The 24,572-nt window shown below is 34.9% G+C and overlaps 4 protein-coding genes and 1 non-coding gene across 5 annotated transcripts in view; 3 read left to right on the forward strand and 2 right to left on the reverse strand.

Annotated features, from left to right (window-relative positions):
* The window catches only part of LOC115241274 (E3 SUMO-protein ligase RanBP2), a 21,641-nt gene extending 12,809 nt beyond the window's left edge, over positions 1-8,832 (forward strand). Inside the window, exons 9-14 of the mRNA XM_029816943.1 lie at positions 1-5,608; positions 5,825-6,070; positions 6,451-6,807; positions 7,015-7,334; positions 7,749-7,874; positions 7,979-8,832. Of these exons, the coding sequence (XP_029672803.1) occupies positions 1-5,608; positions 5,825-6,070; positions 6,451-6,807; positions 7,015-7,334; positions 7,749-7,874; positions 7,979-8,041 (6,720 nt within the window). The 3' untranslated portion in view covers positions 8,042-8,832. The remainder of the gene's footprint in view (positions 5,609-5,824; positions 6,071-6,450; positions 6,808-7,014; positions 7,335-7,748; positions 7,875-7,978) is intronic.
* A 754-nt stretch (positions 8,833-9,586) lies between these two features.
* LOC115241275 (3-ketoacyl-CoA thiolase, mitochondrial) lies at positions 9,587-12,679 on the forward strand. The gene is made up of 8 exons (XM_029816945.1): positions 9,587-9,786; positions 10,132-10,298; positions 10,388-10,519; positions 10,650-10,914; positions 11,105-11,280; positions 11,399-11,599; positions 11,753-11,907; positions 11,975-12,679. The coding sequence occupies exons 1-8, from the start codon at positions 9,768-9,770 to the stop codon at positions 12,057-12,059; spliced, it is 1,200 nt and encodes a 399-aa protein (XP_029672805.1). The 5' UTR covers positions 9,587-9,767; the 3' UTR covers positions 12,060-12,679.
* On the reverse strand, positions 12,409-15,810 carry LOC115241276 (odorant receptor Or1-like). Its single transcript, XM_029816946.1, has 7 exons — positions 15,796-15,810; positions 15,065-15,357; positions 13,587-14,110; positions 13,156-13,255; positions 12,983-13,090; positions 12,769-12,924; positions 12,409-12,462 (listed from the first exon to the last, which is right to left on the reverse strand). The coding sequence occupies exons 2-7, from the start codon at positions 15,323-15,325 to the stop codon at positions 12,409-12,411; spliced, it is 1,203 nt and encodes a 400-aa protein (XP_029672806.1). The 5' UTR covers positions 15,326-15,357; positions 15,796-15,810.
* On the reverse strand, positions 14,374-14,445 carry Trnag-ucc. The gene has a single exon. It is a non-coding gene; the product is annotated as a tRNA-Gly (tRNA).
* A 762-nt stretch (positions 15,811-16,572) lies between the features above and the next one.
* On the forward strand, positions 16,573-23,984 carry LOC115241278 (dihydropyrimidine dehydrogenase [NADP(+)]). Its single transcript, XM_029816951.1, has 16 exons — positions 16,573-16,867; positions 17,495-17,605; positions 18,315-18,647; positions 19,018-19,326; positions 19,410-19,736; positions 19,872-20,082; positions 20,253-20,437; positions 20,760-20,975; positions 21,057-21,221; positions 21,368-21,520; positions 21,598-21,718; positions 21,976-22,238; positions 22,658-22,834; positions 23,170-23,394; positions 23,471-23,628; positions 23,751-23,984. The coding sequence occupies exons 1-16, from the start codon at positions 16,817-16,819 to the stop codon at positions 23,821-23,823; spliced, it is 3,078 nt and encodes a 1,025-aa protein (XP_029672811.1). The 5' UTR covers positions 16,573-16,816; the 3' UTR covers positions 23,824-23,984.
* The last annotated feature ends 588 nt before the right edge of the window (positions 23,985-24,572 follow it).

Here is a 24,572-nt window from a genome sequence, read left to right on the forward strand (position 1 = left end):
CTTCAGGCGTTGAAATGCCCGGAGGCGTCGTTCCAGCAAGCGCAAATCTACAAAATGTTCGCAGATGAGATAGTAAATTCCACGCCTCGCGAGAGTCTGACATCAGAGATGCGATCGCAGCACGTCATAATGTTGACGAAAGCAAGAAACTGCTTCTACCTCACGTTGGACCGGCTTCGTAGTCCCGGCACGAATCCCAAGCACCCGCTGAATGCCGAACTTGGTACTCATATTACTGACATCGAGAACGAATTAAAAAGGATAGATCCGGATCTTGGCAGAGGCGATTTGAGTAGAAATGACATCGATAATATATCCGATGAGAGTTATTCGCCCACTCACAGCGCCGTAGATCATGCAGTCACAAATCCGACATTGCTGAATACATTAACTGGTAATAATTCAAATATGCTGAGCACTCCTCAAAGGAATGCTCATCGCACGCCGCGTCATGCCAGCACGCCATGTAGACTGCAATATCAGGATTACTTGAATCTATCGAAGAATCGTACGGAAGCGCGTCCAAGTCCGGAGCGTCTCGATGCCCAGATACGTCAAATCATGCAATCCCGGGACAATGAGATGCAGGAGCTGATGGAACAGATGAAGAACATGACGACGCAGATAAAAACGTTAAATGAGAAAGTGGATACTTTGACGAAGGAGGTTGTGGAATCACGTAAAGAGAATCAGAAACAACAGCAGCAGCAGCAGCGCGTACAACAGCAACAGAACGTCAATCCTGCCGTCGAACCCGACGATTTCTACGTCCTTGACGACGACGAGTACGCCGATTTGAGCTACCAGAATCAACCAACCGGACCGGCATCTTCGATCTCCGGTAACATATTCGCATCCCAGCACGCTCGGCATCCTTATTCGTCGCTGGTATATCCTTCCGCGGCGGCCGCCGCCGCCTTCCAAGGCTATTATCAGGGTGGAATACCATTTACTGATCCAAATGCTCAAGCGGCTATATCATCCCTGTATCCGCATACTGTTTATCCAATGCCAGTACTGTATCCTAATCAATCAAAAGTGCCAGATAATCCGTTGCAGCAGGGTCTTTTCCAACCGACGCTTTCCTCGCAATTGCCCGATCTCATGCCGGCAGCAGCGGCGACGAATCCGTCATTGCAGATACCGCTGCAACAGAAAATCGAGACACCGCGGACGAAACCTGAGACGATGATGACAACAACAACCGCGACGATCATCAAAGACGCACCAGTAAACAAGGCGCCGCCCGTAAACGTGGTTATCACGACATCCGATACATTACCGACCACAGTGCCGTCTATTCAACCGACCTTGAGCGTCACCATACCACCGCAGTATCGACTGGGAGGAGGAGCGGTTGTGACTTTCTCTACACCTATAACGACAGCGACAATAGCTACAGCATCAACGACAATGACGACGAAATCGTCATCGTCATCGAACGCACCACATTGTTACCAGATTGCCATGCCTTCGCAGGCCACTATACCGACCACTGTCAATTTACCGCCGACTACTATCTACGTAACACCGGCTAACATCAACGTATCACCAATCTACGCCAATTTTACAACGCCCAATACGCCGTCTACGATCACGATCACCCATACAGCTCCCAGCAATACTCTGTTAAATGCTCAGAATAATGCTACTAATATTAAGACACTTGATAAAGCAGATAATATCGTCAAGCCTATCTACGAACCGATTGAATCGCCAAACACCTCCACGGAAATATGCGAACAGGAGCATGATCCGATACCAGATTTCGTGCCGGTCATACCTTTGCCCGCAAAGGTGAAAGTTACCACTGGTGAAGAAGACGAGGATACTCTGTATTGCAACCGAGGTAAGCTGTTCCGTTTTGTCGATAAAGAATGGAAGGAGCGCGGCGTCGGTTATGTGAAACTGCTACGTAACATGGAGGGTAAGGTACGCTTGCTGATGCGTCGCGATCAAACGCTAAAGATCTGTGCGAATCACATGCTGAGACCAGATATGGAATTGACCCCCATGGCAAACAACAACAAGGCTTTATTTTGGGTCGCTAACGACTTTGCCGACGAGGAAGTGAAACTGGAAAAATTTTGCATTAGGTTCAAGACCACTGAGGATGCGATGGCGTTCAAGGAGGCCTTTGATCAGGCAAGACTCAGTCTAATCGAAACATCTTCGGAAAAGACCGTTGATAAAACTTCCACTCCTTCCAGTGATACGTCCAAGATTCAGAAAGCACAGCCGACGCAACAAGCCAAGATAAGTTCGACAACAGAAGCAGCTTTATCGGACAAATCGAAACTGGGCACGACGACGCTAGGAGGATTTTCTTTCAGTTCAAAACCTATCATCCAAGAGGTTAAAGATGTCGAGGCGAATGATTCTAAGAAAACCGAAGAAACGCCAAAAGTCAGTCCATTCAGCGGATTTACGTTCAAATCGCAGGGTAAATTTGAAGCTGCGAAAACTACAACGACCACCGCAACGAGTGGCTCCACGCAATCGGCAAAATTTCTTTTCTCCTCGACTGCGATTTCGCAGCCGTCTGATTTAAGTGTAACGCCGAATATATCACCGATATTTACCTCATCTGCGACATCCGCTCAAAATTCCACAGGATTGAGAAGACCTCGTTTGCCGCCACCCGGTGCTATAAAACCGGGATTCAATGAGGAAACACAGCCGCAGTCTGAAAGCGAATGGAAGTTATTCAATGGAACAGCAAATCTTCAATGTCAATACAGCAGCAACACCAACGCTAAGTGGAAAAATAAAGGTACAGGACTGATAATGCTATTATTGGACACGAAATCCGGTAAGATTCGCTTGCTACTGACGGACGATAAAAGCTCCATGGCTTATGGTCACGGAATACCTCTGGACATGGCGTTTACGTATAAGAGCGGCGCTACAGTTGTCAATTGGACCGTTCCGGGAGACGCCAAGGAACCCGGTAAAACTTGGTCATTACATGCCGCGACCTTCAATACTTCGGAATTAGCTTCACAGTTCTACAATGTCGTATCGAGCTGCCAGCAGAAACTAGCCAAGGGCTGCAGCCCAAGTGAAGTCGCAAAAGAGCTTGGAAAGAACGCGTCATCAAGCGATAACAAGGGTCAAAACGCACAGGCGAAATCTCAACCCCCACCGTTGTCGGAACTATTCAAGCCACCAATCGGTTCCTGGGAATGCAGCGGCTGTTACACTAGGAACAACGCTACAGATGTGAAATGCGTGGCTTGCGAGGCTCTGTCGCCGTCTTTGACGGTGAGTCATCAGAGCAGCTCCGTCGTCGCTAACAACAAACCTATCGATTCCGATAAACCGCCGTTGTCGGAGTTGTTCAAGTCGCCCGCCGGTTCCTGGTCTTGTCCGGGCTGCTATGTTGTCAATTCCAGCACAAACATCTATTGCGTCGCCTGTGACAAGCCTAAGGATCCGTCACAACCGCCCAAACCACAGCAGACTAACTTCTTCCAACTGTCCTCTTCCATCGCATCGCCGACGATGACCACGTTTTCTTTCGGCATTCCTAAGGACACCACCAAGGAAACTGCCAGTACAGGTTTTAGTTTCCGGATGCCGAACACAGAGGATAAAAGCGCTGATAGTGCGAAAACAGCTTCATCTAAATCCGAAAAGACTACCAACTTCGTATTTGGTATCCCGGTGAAAACTACCGCTAACTCGGGCGACTCACCGTTTACTTTTGGTTCTCCCACCAAGTCGTTCGGTTTTAATTTTGCAGCCAAGTCACCGGCTAAATCACCTGGCGGTGGCGGCGGCGAGACCAGCGAAGATGAAGTGGTGGAAAGTGAAGACGTTCACTTCTCACCAGTTATACCATTGCCGGACAAGATCGAGGTGAAGACTGGCGAAGAGAATGAGGAAGTGCTCTATAATCATCGGACGAAGCTGTTTAGATTCGACACCGCGTTGAAGGAGTGGAAAGAACGTGGATTGGGTGATATCAAGTTGCTGCGCCACAGGGAGACTGACAAGTTGCGGTTGCTCATGCGACGAGAGCACGTGTTGAAGCTGTGTTTAAATCATCTTTTGTCCGATGAGATAGAGTTCACACGGAAGGACGAAAAAACATGGATGTGGGCCGCGGCGGATTATAGCGACGGCGAAATCGAGCATATGAAGTTGGCCTGCCGCTTCAAGACATCCGAGATCGCGACGGATTTCAAGAAAGCAATTGATGACGCCAGAGAGAATGTTATTAGTAACGAGACAATGAACAAATCTGCAACAACAAAAACACCGATACAGACGAACTGTTCACCGGTCGAGGAAGTCGAAATCATCTACGAGACGAAAGTCACTTCGGAAGAGAAGGCGGCTGCCTTAAAATTGCAGTTACCGGAGAACTTCTACGCTTATAAACGAAAGGAAGATTGTCCCGGTTGCATAGGCTGTAGAAAACCGAGCATAGTATTATACCCGGATATCGCTGCACAAGACTCAACGAAATGGAAGCCCATACCGGAAGAGAAAGCGATAAATTTATCGAAATTCGCTTTGAACGTGAATACGTCGAACGATCCTAAAAATATTGATACTACTCAGAACGTAACGCAGCCTACGTCTGTGAAAAATGGATTCTCTTTCACGACGCTTACTCCAACGACGTTCGTGTCATCTTCGGCCACATCGAGCATTTTCGACAGTTCCACGATGAGCTTTGGCATTGGCGATTTGAAGTCATTCAACGATAAGAAAACTACAACTTTCTCGTTTGGCATGAACCCGCAGTTCAACAGCAACGAAACGACGACGAATACCTCGCTTGAGAATATCAAGATCTGTAGTCCTTCTAATGCTGAAACCGCGCAAACAACTACTTCTAATACAGTTAACACAACTGTACAATCGATATTTAGCCAACCGACATCGACCGCGTCCATATTTAAAACGTCTACTTTCTCCTTTGATGCTGGCAAGAATATTTTCGGCGGCACCTCCATGACCACGAACGCGACTTTGCCGAAAACATCTATGTTTGGAGGGAACAACGATGGCAACTCCTTCAACACCATGAAGACAACTTCTACTGCCACCATTACGACAAATTCTATTTCGAAAACACTCTCGTCGACCATAACTACTACCATGGGAACTAGTTCTTCGTTTTCGTTTGGCTTGGCAGTCGCGCAACCAACTTCCAAGGCCAACGACACTATCGTCGCCACGTCAACAGTTATATCTAATCAGTCAAATAACTCAATGTTTAACACTAGCGTTACGCCCTTTTCCAAAATGACATTCGGTGCTTCGCCATTCGATAATTCTACGACGACGACAAACATTTTCAGTACTATACCGGCAACGACGACGATAAGCATCTTCAGTACGGCACCGGCAATGACAACGACAAACATCTTCAGTACGGCGCCGCCAACGACGCTGACAAACATCTTCAGTACGACATCGACAACGACGAACATCTTTGGCGCGACAACCATAACGACGACGTCGAACGTTTTCGGAGCGAAATCGCCAGACAATGTCCAGAAGAATGAGGACAACCCCAATTTTTTTTCGACGAACGACGTATCGTTCACGGCACTCGCTTCGGTGGCGGTGCAACCAGAAGCCTTCAAAGTTGGTACGTCACAAAATCACGCAAACAAGACTATTTATTAACTATTGCTATTCAATTAGGTCCGATATTCAGATTAATAAAGTAATTAAAATTGTTTGTTAATGAAAACTTCTTCCTTCTATTTCATTAAAAATGTTATTGATATTATTTTTATTCTCTTTATATTCTCGATTGTATGAAATTTGTTATAATAAAATTTCGAACTGGTATTTCTTTCAGATCCCAACTTTACATTTGCCGGTGCGGGATCAACAGTGTTTGGTTCGAAATCTGTCGCATCATCATCACTGAATAGTTCGGTAACTATTCAGAACAAATCGCATGAAGATTCCGTACAAAAGGAGGATAATGAAGAGGACGATGGTGAAGTGGATAATGAACAGGAGCACGATCCTCAGTTTGAACCCATTATACCTTTACCAGATGCCATTGAAGTTCGAACCGGAGAAGAAGATGAAGAGAAAGGTATGTGGCCTTAAACATATACTTTTTAAATAATATTATATATATTATTTGAAAAATTTCATATTGATGAAATAATTATCAAGCCGTCTGGTTTATCGAATATATTATTATCGAGTCAAAATTATTTGTAATTTGTATTATATATATACGTTTTTACGTTATTATTTTTTCTTTTATTTAATATGGAAAATTATTTAGTTTATCTAAAAAATAAATACGTTAATTATAGGGGCAAACTTGATAATCAACTAGTAATATATCAACTAATAATAATATGGTAATAAAACCATATTTGCGTAAAAGTGTTATTCACGACAAGATTGAAATATCGTTTATTTCCGAGATATACATATATTATTTGAATTCTGTTTGGTTTGCAGTGTTCGGCCATAGAGCTAAGTTATACAGATACGATAACGCTACGAAGGAGTGGAAGGAGCGCGGTGTCGGTGAGATGAAGATTCTGTATCACGCGGGTCACGGCAGCTATCGCTTATTGCTACGCCGCGAGCAAGTTCATAAGATCGTTTGCAACTTCCTTCTCACCCCCGATGTAGAGTTCCGTCCACTCTCCACATCGGACCAGGCTTGGATGTGGGCCGGCATTAATTATATTGAGCAGGAAGCCTGTGCCGAGCAATTAGCGATTAAATTTAAATCATCCGATGTGGCCCGTCAGTTTAAGGCGCACATCGATAAGATTCAACAAGAATTGCGGGAAAAGAAAAATATTCAAGGTAATAATTATAATAATCTATGATCTTTCTATTATACGTTAAATGCTTTTAATTGTCTCTTAATATTTCCTTTGAACATGATCGTTTCCTTTTCAATGAGATGTATATATGCTTTTTATTTAAATTTAATGTGTATATGTTTTAAAAATACTTGTATAAATTTACATAAACACATGGCTTCATTAATGCTGATTTATATCTGCATAGATGAGAGATGCGTCGGCGGAGTGGAGGAGAGCGAAGAACGTGATCAAAGTAACGACGTGAATGAGGAGGAAGATGAAGAGGAAGATGACGAAAATGAAGAGGAAGACGATGAAGATGATCAGGAAATGATTCCCATTATTGAGAAACGTGCCACTGTATTCGCGAGATGGCCGAACGAAACTGAATGGGAAACCGTAGGCTTGGGAAATCTGGCGATCCATTACGATTCCGAGATCTACGCGGAAAGAATCGCGCTGAAGCTCGACGACTCGGAGGAATATGCCAGTAACACTATCATCAGCATGGATTCAGTGATGCAGGTAATAATCGTATTTATAAACGAATAATATGTTGCAAGTCTGATTTTTCTTTTGCTCATCTTATACGAAAAAGTCATAACGTGCAGCAATCGATTTGAACAATGTCATTATGTTTCTAAGCTATAATACGAATAAGTTTCTTTCTTTTTCTCCAGTGACAGATAATAGAGAAAAAGAGAGATTTAAAATATTTTTACATTGAAAATAAACGCGATTTATAAGTAACTTTTTCGAAAAAATATGTGAGCTCTATTTGCTTTAATTTATATGATGAGGATTTTTATATTTTGTATTTTTCTGGATTTGAATGCATTGTTTTAATATAAATTAACTATCAACAATATTATTAATATATTTTTTTTTGCAAAATATATATTATCATATCTTTTTACTTATTATTCTTGCATTATCAAGGTGGAAGGTAAAGAATGTATTTGGAGTGGGATCGATTTCGCTTTAGAGCCTCCAGTGAGAAGAGTTCTGAAAGCAATCTTTTCATCGGCGCAAGCAGCGCAAGAGATGCATACGTTTTTCGAAGATGTAAGTAAAGCTTGACAAAAAGATTTACCCATATACATTATGTTAAATGCATATGTTAAGATTGAAAATGTATGGAAAATGCAAGATGATGTACTACTTTGCAGGGAGTGGATAGCGCGAAACAAGTCGGTGTTGTCGAGTATCAAGAAGAAGACTTAGGATCTTGAGCTAATATAAGTAGTTGATAATTGACACGCTGTTATTATACATACTTCACACTATCTTCCTATTATAGTATAAAAGTAAACGTACTGTTTCTTCGTCGTTCCTCTTAAGTTATAACAATAAGTAAGGAAAAACACACATGTGCTAGAGTTTTACATGTAGCTTCTTCTTTTTCTTTTTTTTCTTTTTAGAATCAAGACATGGTTTGACAAGTACAATAATTATCTGTATATGAATGTGAAGAAGTACAAGTTCCCGTAGTAATAATTTATGTGTGCTATGAAAAAAAATTTTATTTATAATATAGAAAATAGAAAAGATTAAACATCACATTTAATTTGTTTATTTTTTGTATTAATCTATGAGTCATCTTTTTTTGTGCTGTTTTTTTTTTTTTTAATGAAATGTGCCAAAACCTAACACTTTCGTAATGAAAACATTTAATTATATTGAACTATTAAAACTGTGTCAGTAACTATATCAAAATATATATTTTTAAATAATCTCTGAAAATTGTATTGGCTACAAATACATATTGAATGCTCACAGTAAGATAATAGCACACTGATTATTTTTTACTAATTGATTATAATGATCACGTTAAGTCGCAAAAATCTCAATGTTTATATTTGATTAGATTACAAAATCATTGCATCACTAAAATTAATGATTATTGTAAATATTAAGATCTTATGGTTATATCTAGTAATAAGATGTAATATCTTTTTTGGACTGAAATAGAAATTATCGAATAAAGGACATTACTAATATAGTTAATAATATATAACACATGCAATGTAAAATATTTCATTAAAGTATTTCTTCTAAAAACTCTGTATTTGTTTATCAGGTAAGTAATGTGTATTATTCTCACAATTACAAACTTATTAAGTATACATATTGGAGAGAGATAAAACTGCTGTAAGATTTTGATGAAATAAATCCATATATCATTATCTATTACTAAAAAAGTTTGTAATAACAAAAACTATGTAATAAAAGAAGCCATTTGTAGTGAAATATATATATATTTCAATAGTCGACAAAATTGTATAATTTCATAAAATGTTTAATATTCAAAGAAAAAAATGTGATGATCACAAAGTCTTATAGTTGCACTTCTTTTATAAGTATTTTATATATATATATATTAAACTGTTAAGAGATAGAAGAAAATAGATAAGCATAGCAAAAAAGAGCTGCAAAACATTTTAGCAGCTATTTAATCATCATTATATACAAAATGTCTCTAATTATAATACAATGGAAAAAAGGCAATACTTCGTATTTAAAAAAATCAAGTAAAAAAGAATATTAGATAAATCATTTTCGTTAAATTGCATGGTTTTGGAGAATAATTTTCGATATGAAAATAGCATATATATAAAACTGTACCTTTGACTGCATTATAATTTATTGAACATCCTATGATTACACGCGTACAAAATACGTATGCATGTTTAAGAGATCGTATATGATAAGAAAGTGAGAGAAGTGTAGACGCTAAAATTACACGGCAATCCGCCCCCCTCCTGATCCATCCATGATGTAGCACATATACTTCGATAAACCAACTGATTACTAATTACACAGACGGACTTTGACCCTGTCACAAGTGAATATATCATCGTTTTCATCAGATTCCAGCTAGAACAGCTCCAAGTGTCTCGCCAACCTGGTGGTACTGCGTCCTAGAAATCTGTAGAAAAGAGGAAGTGTCTTGTCACGATGTCCGTCGTAACGAAAGGTATATATATATATATATGTGAATCGCATGCGAGAAAAAATATTTTTTATTTTATTTTATAATATATATTATTGATGGCATGAAAGAGTCTTCTCGCAGACAATCGCGAGGTTTAAATATGCGTAATTTAAAAATAGAACTATCTTTTACAATCGTGTTTTGTTAACACTTTGAGTTTTTAAAAATAAGTGAATAATCATGTTTTAGGTAGAGTATATTTGTTTTAGGTAGAATAAGTCTATTTTAATTGCACTCCTTAATTTTTTAAAAAGAAAACTAAATAAGATATATATGTAAACTGTTTTGCTATCTTGTTAATTCATAGGATATTGAAATTTTTTATAGGTGTTTTTATTGTTGCTGCAAAGCGCACCCCATTTGGTACAATGGGTGGCATGTTTGTGAATAAAAGTGCAACTGATTTGTCAATTGTTGCATCAACCGCTGCAATTCAAGCAGCAAATCTAAAACCAGAGAAGATAGACAGTGTTATATTTGGACATGTCTTGGTAGTAAGTGTTGTGCACGTTACAACAATTGACAATTATGAATTCTTTTGCAATTCTTATGAATTGACATACCTCTAACTTTTATTTCATAGTCATCATCTTCCGATGGAGGTTTCCTAGCAAGGCATGTTTTATTGAAATCAGGAATTCCATTACAAAGACCAGCATTTGGTGTAAATAGATTATGTGGTTCTGGTTTTCAATCAATTGTTAATGGAGCTCAGGTTGGTTGATTATATAATTTTTAAAAAATATTTAATTTGTAAAAATAGAAGAATATTAGTACAATATAAAATTTTACGTTTTAAATTTTACGAAATTAATGTTATTACAGCAGCATATAATTTTTTGCAGAACATTTTAACAGGAGAATCAAAAATTGTCTTAACGGGTGGTGCAGAAAATATGAGCCAAGCTCCTTTCGTTGTGAGAAACGTTCGTTATGGAACTGTTTTGGGTCAGAAATTTGATTTTGAAGACTCACTCTGGCTTGGATTACTCGATACCTATTGCAATTTGCCAATGGGTATGACTGCGGAGAAACTCGGTGCTCAATACAATTTAAAGAGGGAAGAGGTTGATCAGTTTGCCTTGAGCAGTCAGCAGCGCTGGAAAGCTGGTAAAGATCAATATAGTATTCTGTTTAATATAAAATTTTATTTATTGTACTTACCAAAGAGTAAATAAATGAAAATAGAATAGAATCTCTAATTCATTATTAAATAAGTTTTTCTTAAATAAATTTTAAAAAGTTCTACAGTTTCTCCAACTTAAGGGTGTCTAATAGAAAAAAAATGAACATATTACAGCCAACGATGCGGGTCGTTTTAATGAAGAAATAGCGCCTGTGCAAGTGAAAATTAAGAAACAGGATACAGTTGTCAATGTGGACGAACATCCGCGTCCGCAAACGACAATAGAAAGTCTTACTAAACTAAAACCAGTTTTCCAAAAAGATGGATTAGTCACAGCTGGTTCTGCATCGGTATGCTGCATTTTCTTTTAATTCTTTTAATATGTAAAGCAATATTTGTGTATACTATAATAAACTATATTGTCTTTCAAATTTTAATTAATTTAATTATATTCTCATTTTTCTTTAGGGTATCTGCGACGGTGCTGGCGTTGTTATTTTAGCAAGCGAAGAAGCTGTCAAGACAGAAGGCTTAAAACCATTGGCGCGTTTGGTTGGATATAGCATTGTTGGCGTAGAACCAAGTATAATGGGAATTGGTCCTGCACCAGCAATCAAGAACTTGCTTAAACTTACAGGCAAAACACTCGATGACATAGAATTGGTTGAGGTAAGATTTTTAATTTTAATTTTATCTCATTAAATAATATTTATAACATGAAAGTGCAAAAATAAATAACGTGAAAAATAATGAATAATATAATACCTCATATAATACCTCATATTTACCTTTCCTGTGCATTAATTACGTCATTTTCTTCAGATCAATGAGGCATTTGGAGCACAGACTTTGGCCTGTGCAAAAGATCTTAATCTCGATTTGAATAAATTGAACGTGGACGGTGGTGCTATTGCCGTGGGACATCCATTGGCGGCTTCGGGTAGCAGGATCACCGCTCATTTGGTGCACGAACTTAGGTACATTCGTAAGCTATATACATTTTTGTTAATATGAGTATTTCTTATCTGTATTTTTTTTTTGCAGAAGGCGAAAGGCCGGAAAGTTTGCTATCGGTTCCGCTTGTATTGGCGGCGGTCAAGGCATTGCTGTGATGGTAGAAGCGCTATAATCAACTGAAAAGGCTGATCTACTAAATTTCTTCGACGTTTAATAACGTTAAACGGAATAAATACCGCGAAATAATAAAAAAAAGTAATACGCAGGAAAATTTATCAATGCTAAACAAACAAGATTAATAATTTTTTATCGTTTACTGTGATGATAATAATGATTTATAATTATATACATAGACAGATCATAAAAAATATTTTTTATATACAAGACTTTTACATATTTTTATACATACAGAGTGATATAATGTTAAATAAAATTGAGATATTAATTATTCTTTGGAACTCGTGTAATTTCAAGGAAACATAATGTAGCTACAAAATTTAATGTCAATGATGAATTCATCATTAGATAGTAGAACCATGAAGTACTGTAAAAATCGAATAGGACATCCGTAATATCTAAAATACATGAAAATTATTAATTTTATTATAAACAATTAAAAATGTTAATTATTTAAAAATTAAAGCAATCTCAAAATTAGGTTTGTATAACATATTTAAAATCAATCTAAAAAAATTTTGATGTATTTGTATTTTACTATTAAGATATTAATTTCTGAATCATGCAATTGAAGATTAATTGACGTTTATGCTTTACCAGATTTAAAAAAAAAAAGAATGTAGTTTTAATATGATTAGTGAACTTTTTTGAAAGAATGAATATTATTTTAAATATCTTACGAAAATCTTTAACAAACCGCGAACCTCTACGAAAGTATCCAATGACAATAACATAATATTGCCGGCGCTCAAAGTAAATGGACGATGAGCCCTCATCATTATGATTTGCAGGCTGCGTTTAAATTCTTCAGTATTGGAGAACCAGTTGCTCGAATACGCGGCCGTTACTATACGTGTACTCTAAAAATCATGTGTGTTTCTTTTGCACTTAATCGCGAAAATCGGTTTAGATACTCACATGGAGATGTAGCTCATTACCGTGCCAGCAGAAAATGAATATCTGATATGTCATGCAACACATGTATGTAACCAAGCCGATTAACACTGCTGGGATATAAACTTTCATCTGTAGCACAACGGATCACATTGAGACTGAGCATATGCAGGCCAATCAAAACAAATTAGATCTACCTGTGATACGTTGAAAGCAATCAGGCAAATGATAATACAATTTGAGAGAAATTGAAAAAAGATAATGGTACTAAAAATGTCTTGAATCTCCCTCGTGAAACTGCAAATAAAAAGAAACTGTAATTAATTATTTGGAAGAAAGTTCAATTGCCCAAACGAATAATTAATTTAATTGATTCTCTTATTTTTGATAATTAGGGTAAAATAAATTTACAGTCATTGAATTTGTAATAAATTATCCGATCTTAATATAAAATATTCTGCATACAATAGTCACACAATAATTACACAACATAAATCATAATTTTTGAATCTCTTTTGTTGTGCATATCTCATTACACAATTTAATATAATTTCGAAAATTTATATATCCATACGTTAAATTTTATAATGATATTCTTCCATTTCTTTTTAAATATTTTTTAACTTACAGGAATATCATATTGTTATGGATAATGCATCGTTTAAGTTGCTGATAAGACAAGACTTCCCCTTCGGCGAGAAACAATGATTTGTCCTTTTTCTGCATGCTTTTTTTCTTATCTATCGAGATAATATTTCGCTCTAAGATTGCCAATTGACAGCAAGCGACCGTGATTAAACCCGTGACCAGCGTGTCCAATGCTACATTATGGAAGCAAGCGATTATGATTGCGATGCCCTGATGTCCTGCGGTAATCTCAAATGCTGGCGTTCTTGTTACATTATAAGGATACCATCCTTCCATGGGCAACTGACGTGAACGACCGGCAATCAGATCGGTGATTGGAGTGATACCCCAGCAGAAGACTGCTATCGCGCCAAAGCTCTGATAGACCGCGTGGTGAAAAATACCTTTCCACGTATAGCTCATGAGCAGGTCCTGATTCTTTTTATCGTGGCGACTGAATGCGGGACTGTTGGCTATGTCCAGGAGAGCCCGTATCCGTTTTTGACGACAAAGAAGAATAATCACCTAAAGATATTATAAATCAATAGAAATTAAATAAAGAATTTAAAAACGTTTATAAACATTTTTATAAATATTACTAACAAAATGTATTATAATTACACTAATAAAATTATAAGTTACAAGCACAAGAATATTTGTATGATGGGAGAATGTTAATTCGTAAAAATTAATACAAAGAAATGAATACATTTAAAAAATTTTATCACCATCATTTGAAAGATTTTATCACATATATAAGATATTAGAAAGAATACAAAAAAAAGGTGTGCGATGGCCGGGAATCGAACCCGGATCAACTGCTTGGAAGGCAACTATGCTAACCATTACACCACCATCGCACCTTGATTTCGTTCTAAATTTAGTACTAGATATGCATTTAAAATCGATTAAAATAATTAGTTTTTAAATATAGAAAAATTCGAAAATTGTAATTCACAATTATTATCACTTAATAACGTAAACATACAAAAAAAAACTATGAAAAAAGATATTTTGTATATATAATCAAGATGTAATTAAGACTGAATGAAGAATGAATGAAAGTACATCATATTTAAGATAATGTAAATAAAAAAATACAAAGATTATATTATTTCTCTTACTTATTGTTCTAAAAATTGTTTATGTATAAATCATATATATAAATATACATAATTATTGAATGCCTACATGCCTATTTCTCTCATATTTTCTCGAGCAAATTAATAACGTAATCTAATTGTTTAAAAACGCTTTACACACACACTTTTTCTGAAAAAAAAAAACAACGCGCACAAAAATTATCCTTTTAATTATTTCTTTCTTGTATAAACGGATAAAGATGATATAAGAGAAAAAGAGCATAGATTTATTACTGACAATAAGTCTATGTGTATATGTATATGTGATTGAGTCTTTTATCGTTTTATATGCTTTCTATTAGACATGAAAATCATAATTAAAGATAATTGCATTGACCTTGGAAGCGTGAATGGAATTCGTCATCATTATGGTCGCAAATGCAATGATTTTCGACATATCTCCCCAGTTGGCGATTACATTTGCTATCTCGGCGGCAAGCAATATACCCAAAAGGAAAATAAAGCTACAGACGGTATAGAGCAGATATAAAATCCGGTATTTGCTCGCATGTGGTGGCCAGGTTCCCAAAAAGTAGATGATTGATAGGCTCACCGTCAAGTGAAAATTCGGCTCGATTGTTCTTCGTTCTTTTGTCATTTTCCAATTGAACAACAGCAAGTCATGAATACCTACAGTTTAATTTGATGGCAATTATTGTGTTTTTTTACTAATATTTTACGAACATAAATTTACTCTCTATATATAGTTTTTTTTATATTTCTTATATATACACGCAATCACTATTGCTTTAATCGTTAATTTAATTTAATGTAATTTTATTAATTTTATTTTCTCATATTGAATCATTTCAGTCAAAACTTGTGACATTTTGACAGGAATTCCGTGTCCAGATATTAATTTTGTTTTTAAATTACAAATATTTTATAATTTACAAATTAATTAAAAGTAAAATATTAATTGCTTAAAAAATCGTGCTTGTGTAATTTATATTTGTGTAATCTTATGTTACGTATTTTTTACGTTTAAGAAAATCGCTTTAACGTTTGTAATAAGTCACTGAGACAAAGAGGTACAATATACGATAGTCAATCGAAAATCCATTGTACCTTCGAATCAATCAAACTGGGAAGCTCTTGTAATAGTAGACGGAATCCTCTAATTTGAGAGAAACAATCAAAATCCTCTAATCTGAAATTCCATGAAATCTTCATGATACAAATTATAGTGTGATGTAACGCTGGCTTTATAATCAATCGCGACGCTCCACTTTCATCATGCACGCATACTATTTGTAAATTGTAAGGCTTATCAGGATTATTACACGCAATTACGAAAGCAATTTATCTGTATGTATAGCAATACAAAGTCCCTTTGTAATTTTACAGAATAAGACAATGCGAAGCAAACAGTATTTCCTCGTGGTGATCTATTGTGCGATATTGTGACAGTTATGTGATGTTGAGACAAGTTGATACCAATAATAATATAGTTATTTTTATATTATCGAGAAACTTTTAAATAAGTAAAGCACAAATCTAATAAATATAAATTTTTCTTCAAATCAAAATTTCAAAAATTTGTTTTTAATATTTTTTGTAAAATAAATTGCTTTTATATACAAAATATAAATGGAACAATATTAACGCGTGAATGTATTCGGGTTTTCCTACGGAAAAATCAGTTTTTTATCATTCTAGATACAAACATAACAATTCTAGATATAATAAACAATGTTAAAAATATTATAAGATAAAATATAATATAAATTATTATACTTTACATCAACAATTAAGCGCGTATCTTCTAGATACTTTTATAAAGATTATCTCAAGCCGCATAGTCATAATTCATGTAGTGAGGGACCAAGAGTGGTGGCTACTCAGACTCAGCATTCAACACAGCTCGTTGTCAGTATAAAAGCAAATGTCGAAGTGAATTGTCGCGTGACCAAGAATCTCGATATTTGTAGCAGGTAAACTCGAGGCGAGTTGCTTCAGTTACCTGTCACTTTGCAAACTTATCGCAATTTAACTCCTTATACTTACACTATACCGGTTTTTCCGCTGTCGATCCGCTGCATAAAGCTGTTGCATAAAACTTTATGTAATTTTGTATACGTTCTGAAAAATGGCATCGCTATCGTCGATCATGTTGAGCAAAGATGTCCCTGATATCGAAGTAAGTACGCATTTTCGACGTGAATAATGATGATATAAGATTAAGTCATTTCCTAATGATTTCTAATTATTTCTAAAATTTAAAATTTCCCAAAAGACGAGAGAGAATCAGGGACTCGGGAAAATCGGGAAGATATCTGAAACTCTGAATGATTAGAATGTTATCAGACCAATGTCGAAACCGTTTTCTTCTGGGCCCCAGGAAAACAATTCAGCTTTAAAAAAATTTTTTTTTTCTGCAGATAAATTATGTAATTTTTCTTATTCTTATTTTTTATATTCATGGATATTATCAATTAGAATGTATAATTTTCTATTTTGTTCTAAAATTTTTTTCTAAATTCTAATTTTTATTTTCTTTCAGCTTATCTTCTTTCTTTATTTTTATGTACTTTTCTTTTATATATCTTTTTGTACTTACAGAGAGTAATTACAAAAATCTTTTATGTATCTTTATAAATATATCATTATTTTATAATAATTATTTTTATCTCTCAAATAAAGATATCTTTCAAACAACTTTTATTTATTTCTTGAAATAGAACTATACTATATTGACGGAAATTATAATAACACGTTTTTGGTATCTTGTTTCTATGATTGACTAAGGGCAAATTATATTTTTTAGAATATACTGAGCATCAATCCAAAGTCCAAATATCATACAAATATCCTGCCGTCGGCGTTGACCAAGCAGAACAAGCAGCACTGGAAAAGAAACATTCACGAGAAATGTGATGTAAGTTGTTTAAATTGAATCAATTACTTTGATAAACTTGATAGACAATTATTCTCGAAGCTTGATTTAAATAAAACGGTAAATTATACATATATATGTATATATACAATTTATATTATACATTATATCGTTATATTCTATGATTCATATCGTGGAATATAATTATATAAAATATATGTATATTAATACTTTCTGTATATTCCAATAAAATAATTTTAAAAATATCTAGATTAGATAAAAAAATTTCCACTGGTAAGATTACAATCTGTCGTTATACATTTTCTTATATTGTTAACAACTATTGTGTAATTACATTAGATTCTCATTGTACTCTTTAATTATACCGAATAATTTTTACGTAGTAGAAAATATAAAGTAGTAAAAAATAAATTAAACAGATTACATAAAAATTAATTTAATAAAATAGCTGAATAATATCTAAATCAAATTATATTTTTTTATCTTGATCAAGAACAAGAAAGCGTTTATTGAATATATACAGGCATTTTATAAAGAGGATTAATTGATAAAATTAATATCAATTACAACATGTAATTTTTAACAATCTATCCTGTAAGATATACCTATATTTTTATGATTTTTTAAAATTTGTGAAATATGTTGCAAAGAATATTTCATTGATCTTTTTATCTCAATTTTTCTTTTTTTCTCGATTTCTTTATCTAGATTTTTCTTTTCTCTCTCTCAGAGTTGCGTGTCTTTGACAAAGAATTTCGACGATATCAAGCATACTACTTTGAGCGAGCGCGGAGCATTGAGGGAAGCTGCGCGTTGTTTGAAGTGCGCTGATGCACCTTGTCAAAAATCTTGCCCTACGCAATTAGATATCAAGTCTTTCATTACTTCCATCTCCAACAAGAATTACTATGGTGCGGCCAAAGCAATCCTGTCGGACAATCCTCTTGGACTTACCTGCGGCATGGTTTGCCCGACAAGCGACCTTTGCGTGGGCGGATGCAACCTTTATGCAACCGAGGAAGGACCCATCAACATCGGCGGTCTTCAACAATTTGCAATGGATGTATGCAGTATTATTTAGTAGCAATATTTAATTTGATAACTTATGATGTAACATAGCAATGAAACGTGGAAATAATGTAATAATGCTCTTATAACATTTTAATTAAAATAATTAAATATTTTGTATTTTGCATATAAAATTTCTCGATTTTCAAGTTCTAAATTCTGCGAAATTATTTTGTACTATGGAAATTTGATTTAATATTTTTTAAATTTTTGACTTAAGATATACATATAATAATAGAATCTATGTATCATATATTACTTAATTTTTTATATGTATTTTAAATAATATATAATTAGCTTTGTGTATGTGAAATGGTTAAATAATGGATGTAATTTGTAGCTTATACGTTCATACATTTTTTCAGGTTTTCAAGCAGATGAATATTCCTCAAATTAGAATACCTGATCAAACAGTACCTCATGCAAACACGAAGATCGCCCTGCTCGGATGTGGACCAGCTTCTCTCTCATGCGCGACGTTTCTCGCCCGATTCGGTTATGACGATATTACGATCTTTGAGAAAGAAAAGTATATGGGCGGATTAAGTTCCTCCGAAATACCGCAATATAGACTTCCGTATGACGTTGTCAATTTCGAAGTGGATCTCGTTAGGGATCTAGGAGTAAAGATCGAATTAGGAAGATCGCTATCCGAAGATGATTTGACGATACAAGTAAAATTAATTTAAAAGTTTATTCTCAGAGAGATTTGTTATCTATCATTTTTAAATTATAACTAAATTTAAAAATGTTTTAGACTCTTCAAGATGCCGGATATAAAGCAATTTTTTTAGGAATCGGATTACCTGAACCGAAGAATATACCGATCTTCGAAAATCTCACGCTGGAAATGGGCTTTTTCACCTCGAAGAGCTTCCTGCCCACCGTCGCGAAAGGTAGCAAGCCGGGAATGTGCGCTTGCAAGAGCAACCAGGAACTTCCGTCTCTTCACGGCAACGTAATTGTCCTCGGTGCGGGAGATACCGCTTTCGATTGCGCCACTTCCGCTCTCCGGTGTGGAGCCCGAAAGGTCTTTGTCGTCTTTCGGAAAGGCTTCACCAATGTACGAGCTGTTCCAGAGGAGGTAATCGCCTACTATTTAAATTTTAATCTGAAAATGCAAAGATTGTAATTTAAACATTTTTATTTTTTAAGAATTTAAACTTTAGAACACACAAATATTTAGTAGCAAAATTTGAGAGTTTAAAATTGTTCTCAGATGGATCTGGCAAAGGAAGAGAAGTGCGAATTTATACCTTTCCAATCGCCAAAACGAATCATTCTTCGCAATGGAAGAATTTTTGCAATCGAATTTTGCAGAACCGAACAAAACGAGAAAGGCGAATGGATAGAAGATGAAGAACAAAAGTTCGTATTAAAAGCGGAATTTGTGATTTCGGCTTTTGGATCAGGATTATACAATCCTGCTGGTGAGTGATAATATTATGTTCGGTTAGAATATCAATGTGATATCATAAAAATCTCTCCCTCTTAGTGTATAAAAATAATAATAATGTATCAGTATCACAAATTAAATAAACAAAGAAAAGCGAGAGAAAATTGTAGCAATTAAAAAAAAAAATCTTTATGATGAAAACAGTGAAGAATGCCATGGCGCCAATTAAGATGAATAGCTGGAATTTGCCGGAAGTTGATGAGAACACGATGATGACTTCGGTATCAGGTGTATTCTGTGGAGGAGATCTTGCTGGTGTCGCTCAAACGACCGTGGAATCCGTGAACGACGGAAAGACAGCCGCTTGGTATATTCACAAATACATACAGGTATATCATCAGCTAACACAATATCTCTCTCTCCATTAATTATAAAGTCTAAACTCTTCAAGAAATATCCACGCAAAAGCATGGATTTTTTTTGTCGAATTTTAAATAAATATAGCTCTATTATTATTATTAATGTAATAATATAACAATAATTGAAAATAATAAAAATAAATTTACAAATATCTTATTTCGATAAATTTACAAAAAATACAATAAATAAAATTTTACTTGCCTAAATTTTTATTTCATATTTTTCGAAAAATCGACAAAGTGATTTATGTTCTCGATTTGATTGCTTTTCTATGGTTTGATTATCACGTAGGAATCTTACGGCCTGACAGTGCCGGAAACTCCGCAATTACCGAAATTTCATACCGCTATCGATGACGTTGATTTAAGCGTTGAAATGTGTGGGCTAAAATTCGAGAATCCTTTTGGTCTGGCTTCCGCGCCACCTTGCACCACCAGCGCGATGATCCGACGTGCTTTCGAAGCGGGTTGGGCCTTCGCTGTCACGAAAACCTTCTCCTTGGATAAAGTATTTCATCAAAGAGTAATCAAGTTACAAACGACATGTATATTTTAATTCTAACTTTGTGTTTTTAATAATTCTTCTTAGGATCTCGTCACCAACGTGTCTCCGCGCATCATCAAAGGTACAACCTCCCGTCATCATTATGGACCCGAGCAGGGTAGCTTCTTGAATATCGAACTGATATCCGAGAAAACCGCCGATTACTGGTGCCGCAGTATCACGGAACTGAAACAAGATTTTCCTTCAAAGGTATACTGTTAACGGTATCAGCTGTTTGCTGAATTAACAATTTTAATTTTTTAATAGAATTATAATAATAAAATTAAAATAATTTTAACTAAATTGTTGATGTTTTATAAACCTTTTATCAGATTTTATTATATATTTTTGCATAGATCGTTATCGCGAGCATTATGTGCACGTATAACAGAGCCGATTGGACGGAACTGGCGAGAAAAGCGGAAGCAGCAGGTTCTGACGGCTTGGAATTAAATCTATCATGTCCTCATGGTATGGGCGAGTCTGGTATGGGCCTGGCCTGTGGACAGGTTTGTGTGTGCCTATTTTTTTATATTCAGGCTTAAAGTGTAAAACGGATAAAAAATAGAATTGATTTTTTTTTCAGGATCCTGAATTAGTTAGAAACATCTCCAGATGGGTTCGCGAAGCCGTCAAAATACCGTTCTTTATAAAATTGACACCCAACATCACCGATATTCTTTCCATCGCCAAGGCAGCTTATGAGGGTAATACAAATTATTCTGGAATTTACATCAAATTATATCGTTATATGTACACTGTGCAAAAAAAAAAAAAATAAATCGTAGCGTTGCAGAAATAAGAATTATGTTACAATTATTTAAATATTTTATTTTCTTACAATAATATCAAATATTTAAAGCAGCTTTATACAAAACTTTCAATGTGGTCAAATTTTTATAAAAATTCACGTACATTAAAAGTTTTAATAATTAATTCCGTTAATAATTAATATTTGATATAGGTAAAGCCGATGGCGTTACCGCCATTAATACGGTATCAGGATTAATGGGACTTCATGCTGATGCGACCCCATGGCCAGCGGTAGGTCTTAATAAGTCCACAACGTACGGCGGGGTGTCGGGAAACGCTACCAGGCCCCAAGCTCTGAGGGCTATCTCGACGATCTCGAAGCATCTTCCAGGTTTTCCAATACTTGGCGCCGGGGGTGTCGACTCAGCCGATGTCGCTTTGCAGTTTTTGCATTGCGGTGCATCGGTCATTCAGGTATAGCGTGTTTCCGACTCTTTTTCTCTTCATTTTATTCACTGTCTTCCACTATTCTCTTATCAACTTAGAATAATTAGCGCACAAAACATCAGAGCAATGCCAAAGAAAGAACTAATTAAGAGTAGATGGTAAAAAAATACAATGAAAAATTCAACGATAATAAACTTCTTTTCTTTTCGATGTTCTTATCGATTAACGTTGGTAATTCATCAAAAATTATCGGGAAAATATATTTTGATGTAAAAAGTACCCGAGAAAAATTCGATACAAATTTCAAACTAGATTTAAATTGTAAATTTAAATGTCGAGAGAGCTCTCGATAATTAAATATTATTCGTCAGAAATAAATTAAAATATAAATTTTTCGCTTTAAACATTACATTATGCGATTTTGTAATTAAATATTTAATACACAGATTTGTAGTGCCATTCAGAATCAAGACTTCACTGTGATATATGACTACGTGACCGGCTTAAAAGCGTTATTATATTTGAAGAGTCTGCCACAGATGAAGGACTGGGACGGTCAGAGCCCACTGACATTAAAACATCAAAAAGGCAAGCCTGTTTCCTTGCAACATGCTCTTGGTAAAGTAAGTATTATCAATCATTTGTCAAATTTTCGATAAATATCAACGTAAGCAAAAGCAAATTTAATCAAAGATAAATTAAAAAGCTACAGATATTAAATTTTAAACGTAAAGTTTTGGCGAAGAAATAGTTATACCTCTCTTTGTTTTCAAAATAATATTAATATAAAATTAATAAATTAATGAATTATATTTTATATGTGTGTAACAATAAAATTAATAATTTCTATTAAAATATTTTAATTATAATAGCGCGCACTTTCTTTTATTATTGTGTATTTATTAAGCTTGTATATTTTACAATACTTTTACCCTAAGTCTAACATTTTTTATATTAGAATATACCATATTTTGGCGTATACCAAAAACTGCGCGAACAAAAGATAGCCGAGTTGAAAGCTAATTCGAATCCTTTGGATGAAGTCGTGACGGTAACAAGACCCACTCCAAAACCAATTACGCCGGTACCTACTGTCAAAGACATAATCGGCAAAGCGTTAGTACACATTGGTAGCTACAGAGAATTGGATAACAAGAAGCAAGTAATTGCTTTGATTGACGATGTACGTAAAATAATAAATTATGATTCCTAATATTAGGATCTATCCCACGCATCTACATAATTGCTCTTCTTTTCAGGATATGTGCATAAATTGCGGCAAATGTTACATGGCTTGCGCAGATTCCGGATATCAAGCGATCATCTTTGATCCTGACACCCACATCCCCAAAGTAACGGACGACTGCACCGGATGTACACTTTGTCTATCCGTGTGTCCGATTATCGATTGCATCACGTAAGTTTCAAATATAATAAAATGTTATAAACTGTCTTTATATTTTATTTTTTATTTCAGTTTTATTTTTTAGCTTATTTTTGTTAGCTTATGTATGTATATATGTTCTGTAATTTTTTCAGTATGGTTCCAAAAACGATTCCGCATGTAATTAAAAGAGGCATACCGCCAAAAAATACAGCCGAAATTTGTTAAGCGATAATCCATCCAATATTATTACCGAACGATTTTTATATTAACATAATTTTTTCACGTACAAGCTCTTGATTATTAAATAATTGTTAACATCAACATGTAATAAAATTATAATATATTGTATAATAATAGAATAAATGATATTTAGCAATCGTGTAATGTCATTATGCAAATATTATTAATAAACCATATAGCAATCTTGAATTAAGTATATGATTAGCGTCATTAATAAAGGATTTACTTTAAAAAGTGGGATATAAAGAATGTGAATAAGTCTTTACGATCATAAAGTTCTGTTGCATTCACATAATATATTTGTGCGTATTATGATATACACTACTGCATATCGTACAGTACAACATAAATCTAGAGTAAAGCGTGTGCAATAATAGCCTCTCAAACAAATTAGATTAATCAACTCTATCTTGTTAATTTTAATCGTTATTTAAAACTGATATTTGTTTAAAGAATTACAAATTTTTAAAAATATAATATACAACGGCTACAGATTTTTCTCTTAAGAGATTTTTCATGTATGAAATCTGTGGTCGTTATATTAAGAATAACGAACTGTTATATAACTATATGTCAAGAATAACAAACTGCAAAAGTGCAAGGATTCTTTAAAATCTTACGTACACGATTAAATATATGCATGAATCTCTTCCTTTACTTTGCCAATTTCGAATCACCTGTTATGATTAACTAAAACTTGGGATTATCAATCCATTTGTACTTCGCGCAGTGAT

This window comes from Formica exsecta, unplaced genomic scaffold (genome assembly GCF_003651465.1).
Source record: "Formica exsecta isolate Colony F162 unplaced genomic scaffold, ASM365146v1 scaffold475, whole genome shotgun sequence".
Classification (NCBI taxonomy): Eukaryota; Metazoa; Arthropoda; class Insecta; order Hymenoptera; family Formicidae; genus Formica; species Formica exsecta.

Excerpts from the sequence above, each read along its gene's own strand:
- LOC115241276 (XM_029816946.1), bottom strand. The coding sequence starts at position 15,325 with ATGACAAAAGAACGAAGAACAATCGAGCCGAATTTTCACTTGACGGTG. Across the intron at positions 14,111-15,064 it reads ATTCCATTCACGCTTCCAAG|GTGATTATTCTTCTTTGTCG; the intron begins GTCAATGCAATT and ends TAATATCTTTAG. Across the intron at positions 13,091-13,155 it reads TTGCTTTCAACGTATCACAG|ATGAAAGTTTATATCCCAGC; the intron begins GTAGATCTAATT and ends GTTGTGCTACAG.
- LOC115241275 (XM_029816945.1), top strand. Across the intron at positions 10,299-10,387 it reads TATTTGGACATGTCTTGGTA|TCATCATCTTCCGATGGAGG; the intron begins GTAAGTGTTGTG and ends TTTATTTCATAG. Across the intron at positions 11,908-11,974 it reads CATTTGGTGCACGAACTTAG|AAGGCGAAAGGCCGGAAAGT; the intron begins GTACATTCGTAA and ends TTTTTTTTGCAG.
- LOC115241278 (XM_029816951.1), top strand. The coding sequence starts at position 16,817 with ATGGCATCGCTATCGTCGATCATGTTGAGCAAAGATGTCCCTGATATC. Across the intron at positions 16,868-17,494 it reads AAGATGTCCCTGATATCGAA|AATATACTGAGCATCAATCC; the intron begins GTAAGTACGCAT and ends TATATTTTTTAG. Across the intron at positions 20,976-21,056 it reads AAACCTTCTCCTTGGATAAA|GATCTCGTCACCAACGTGTC; the intron begins GTATTTCATCAA and ends AATTCTTCTTAG.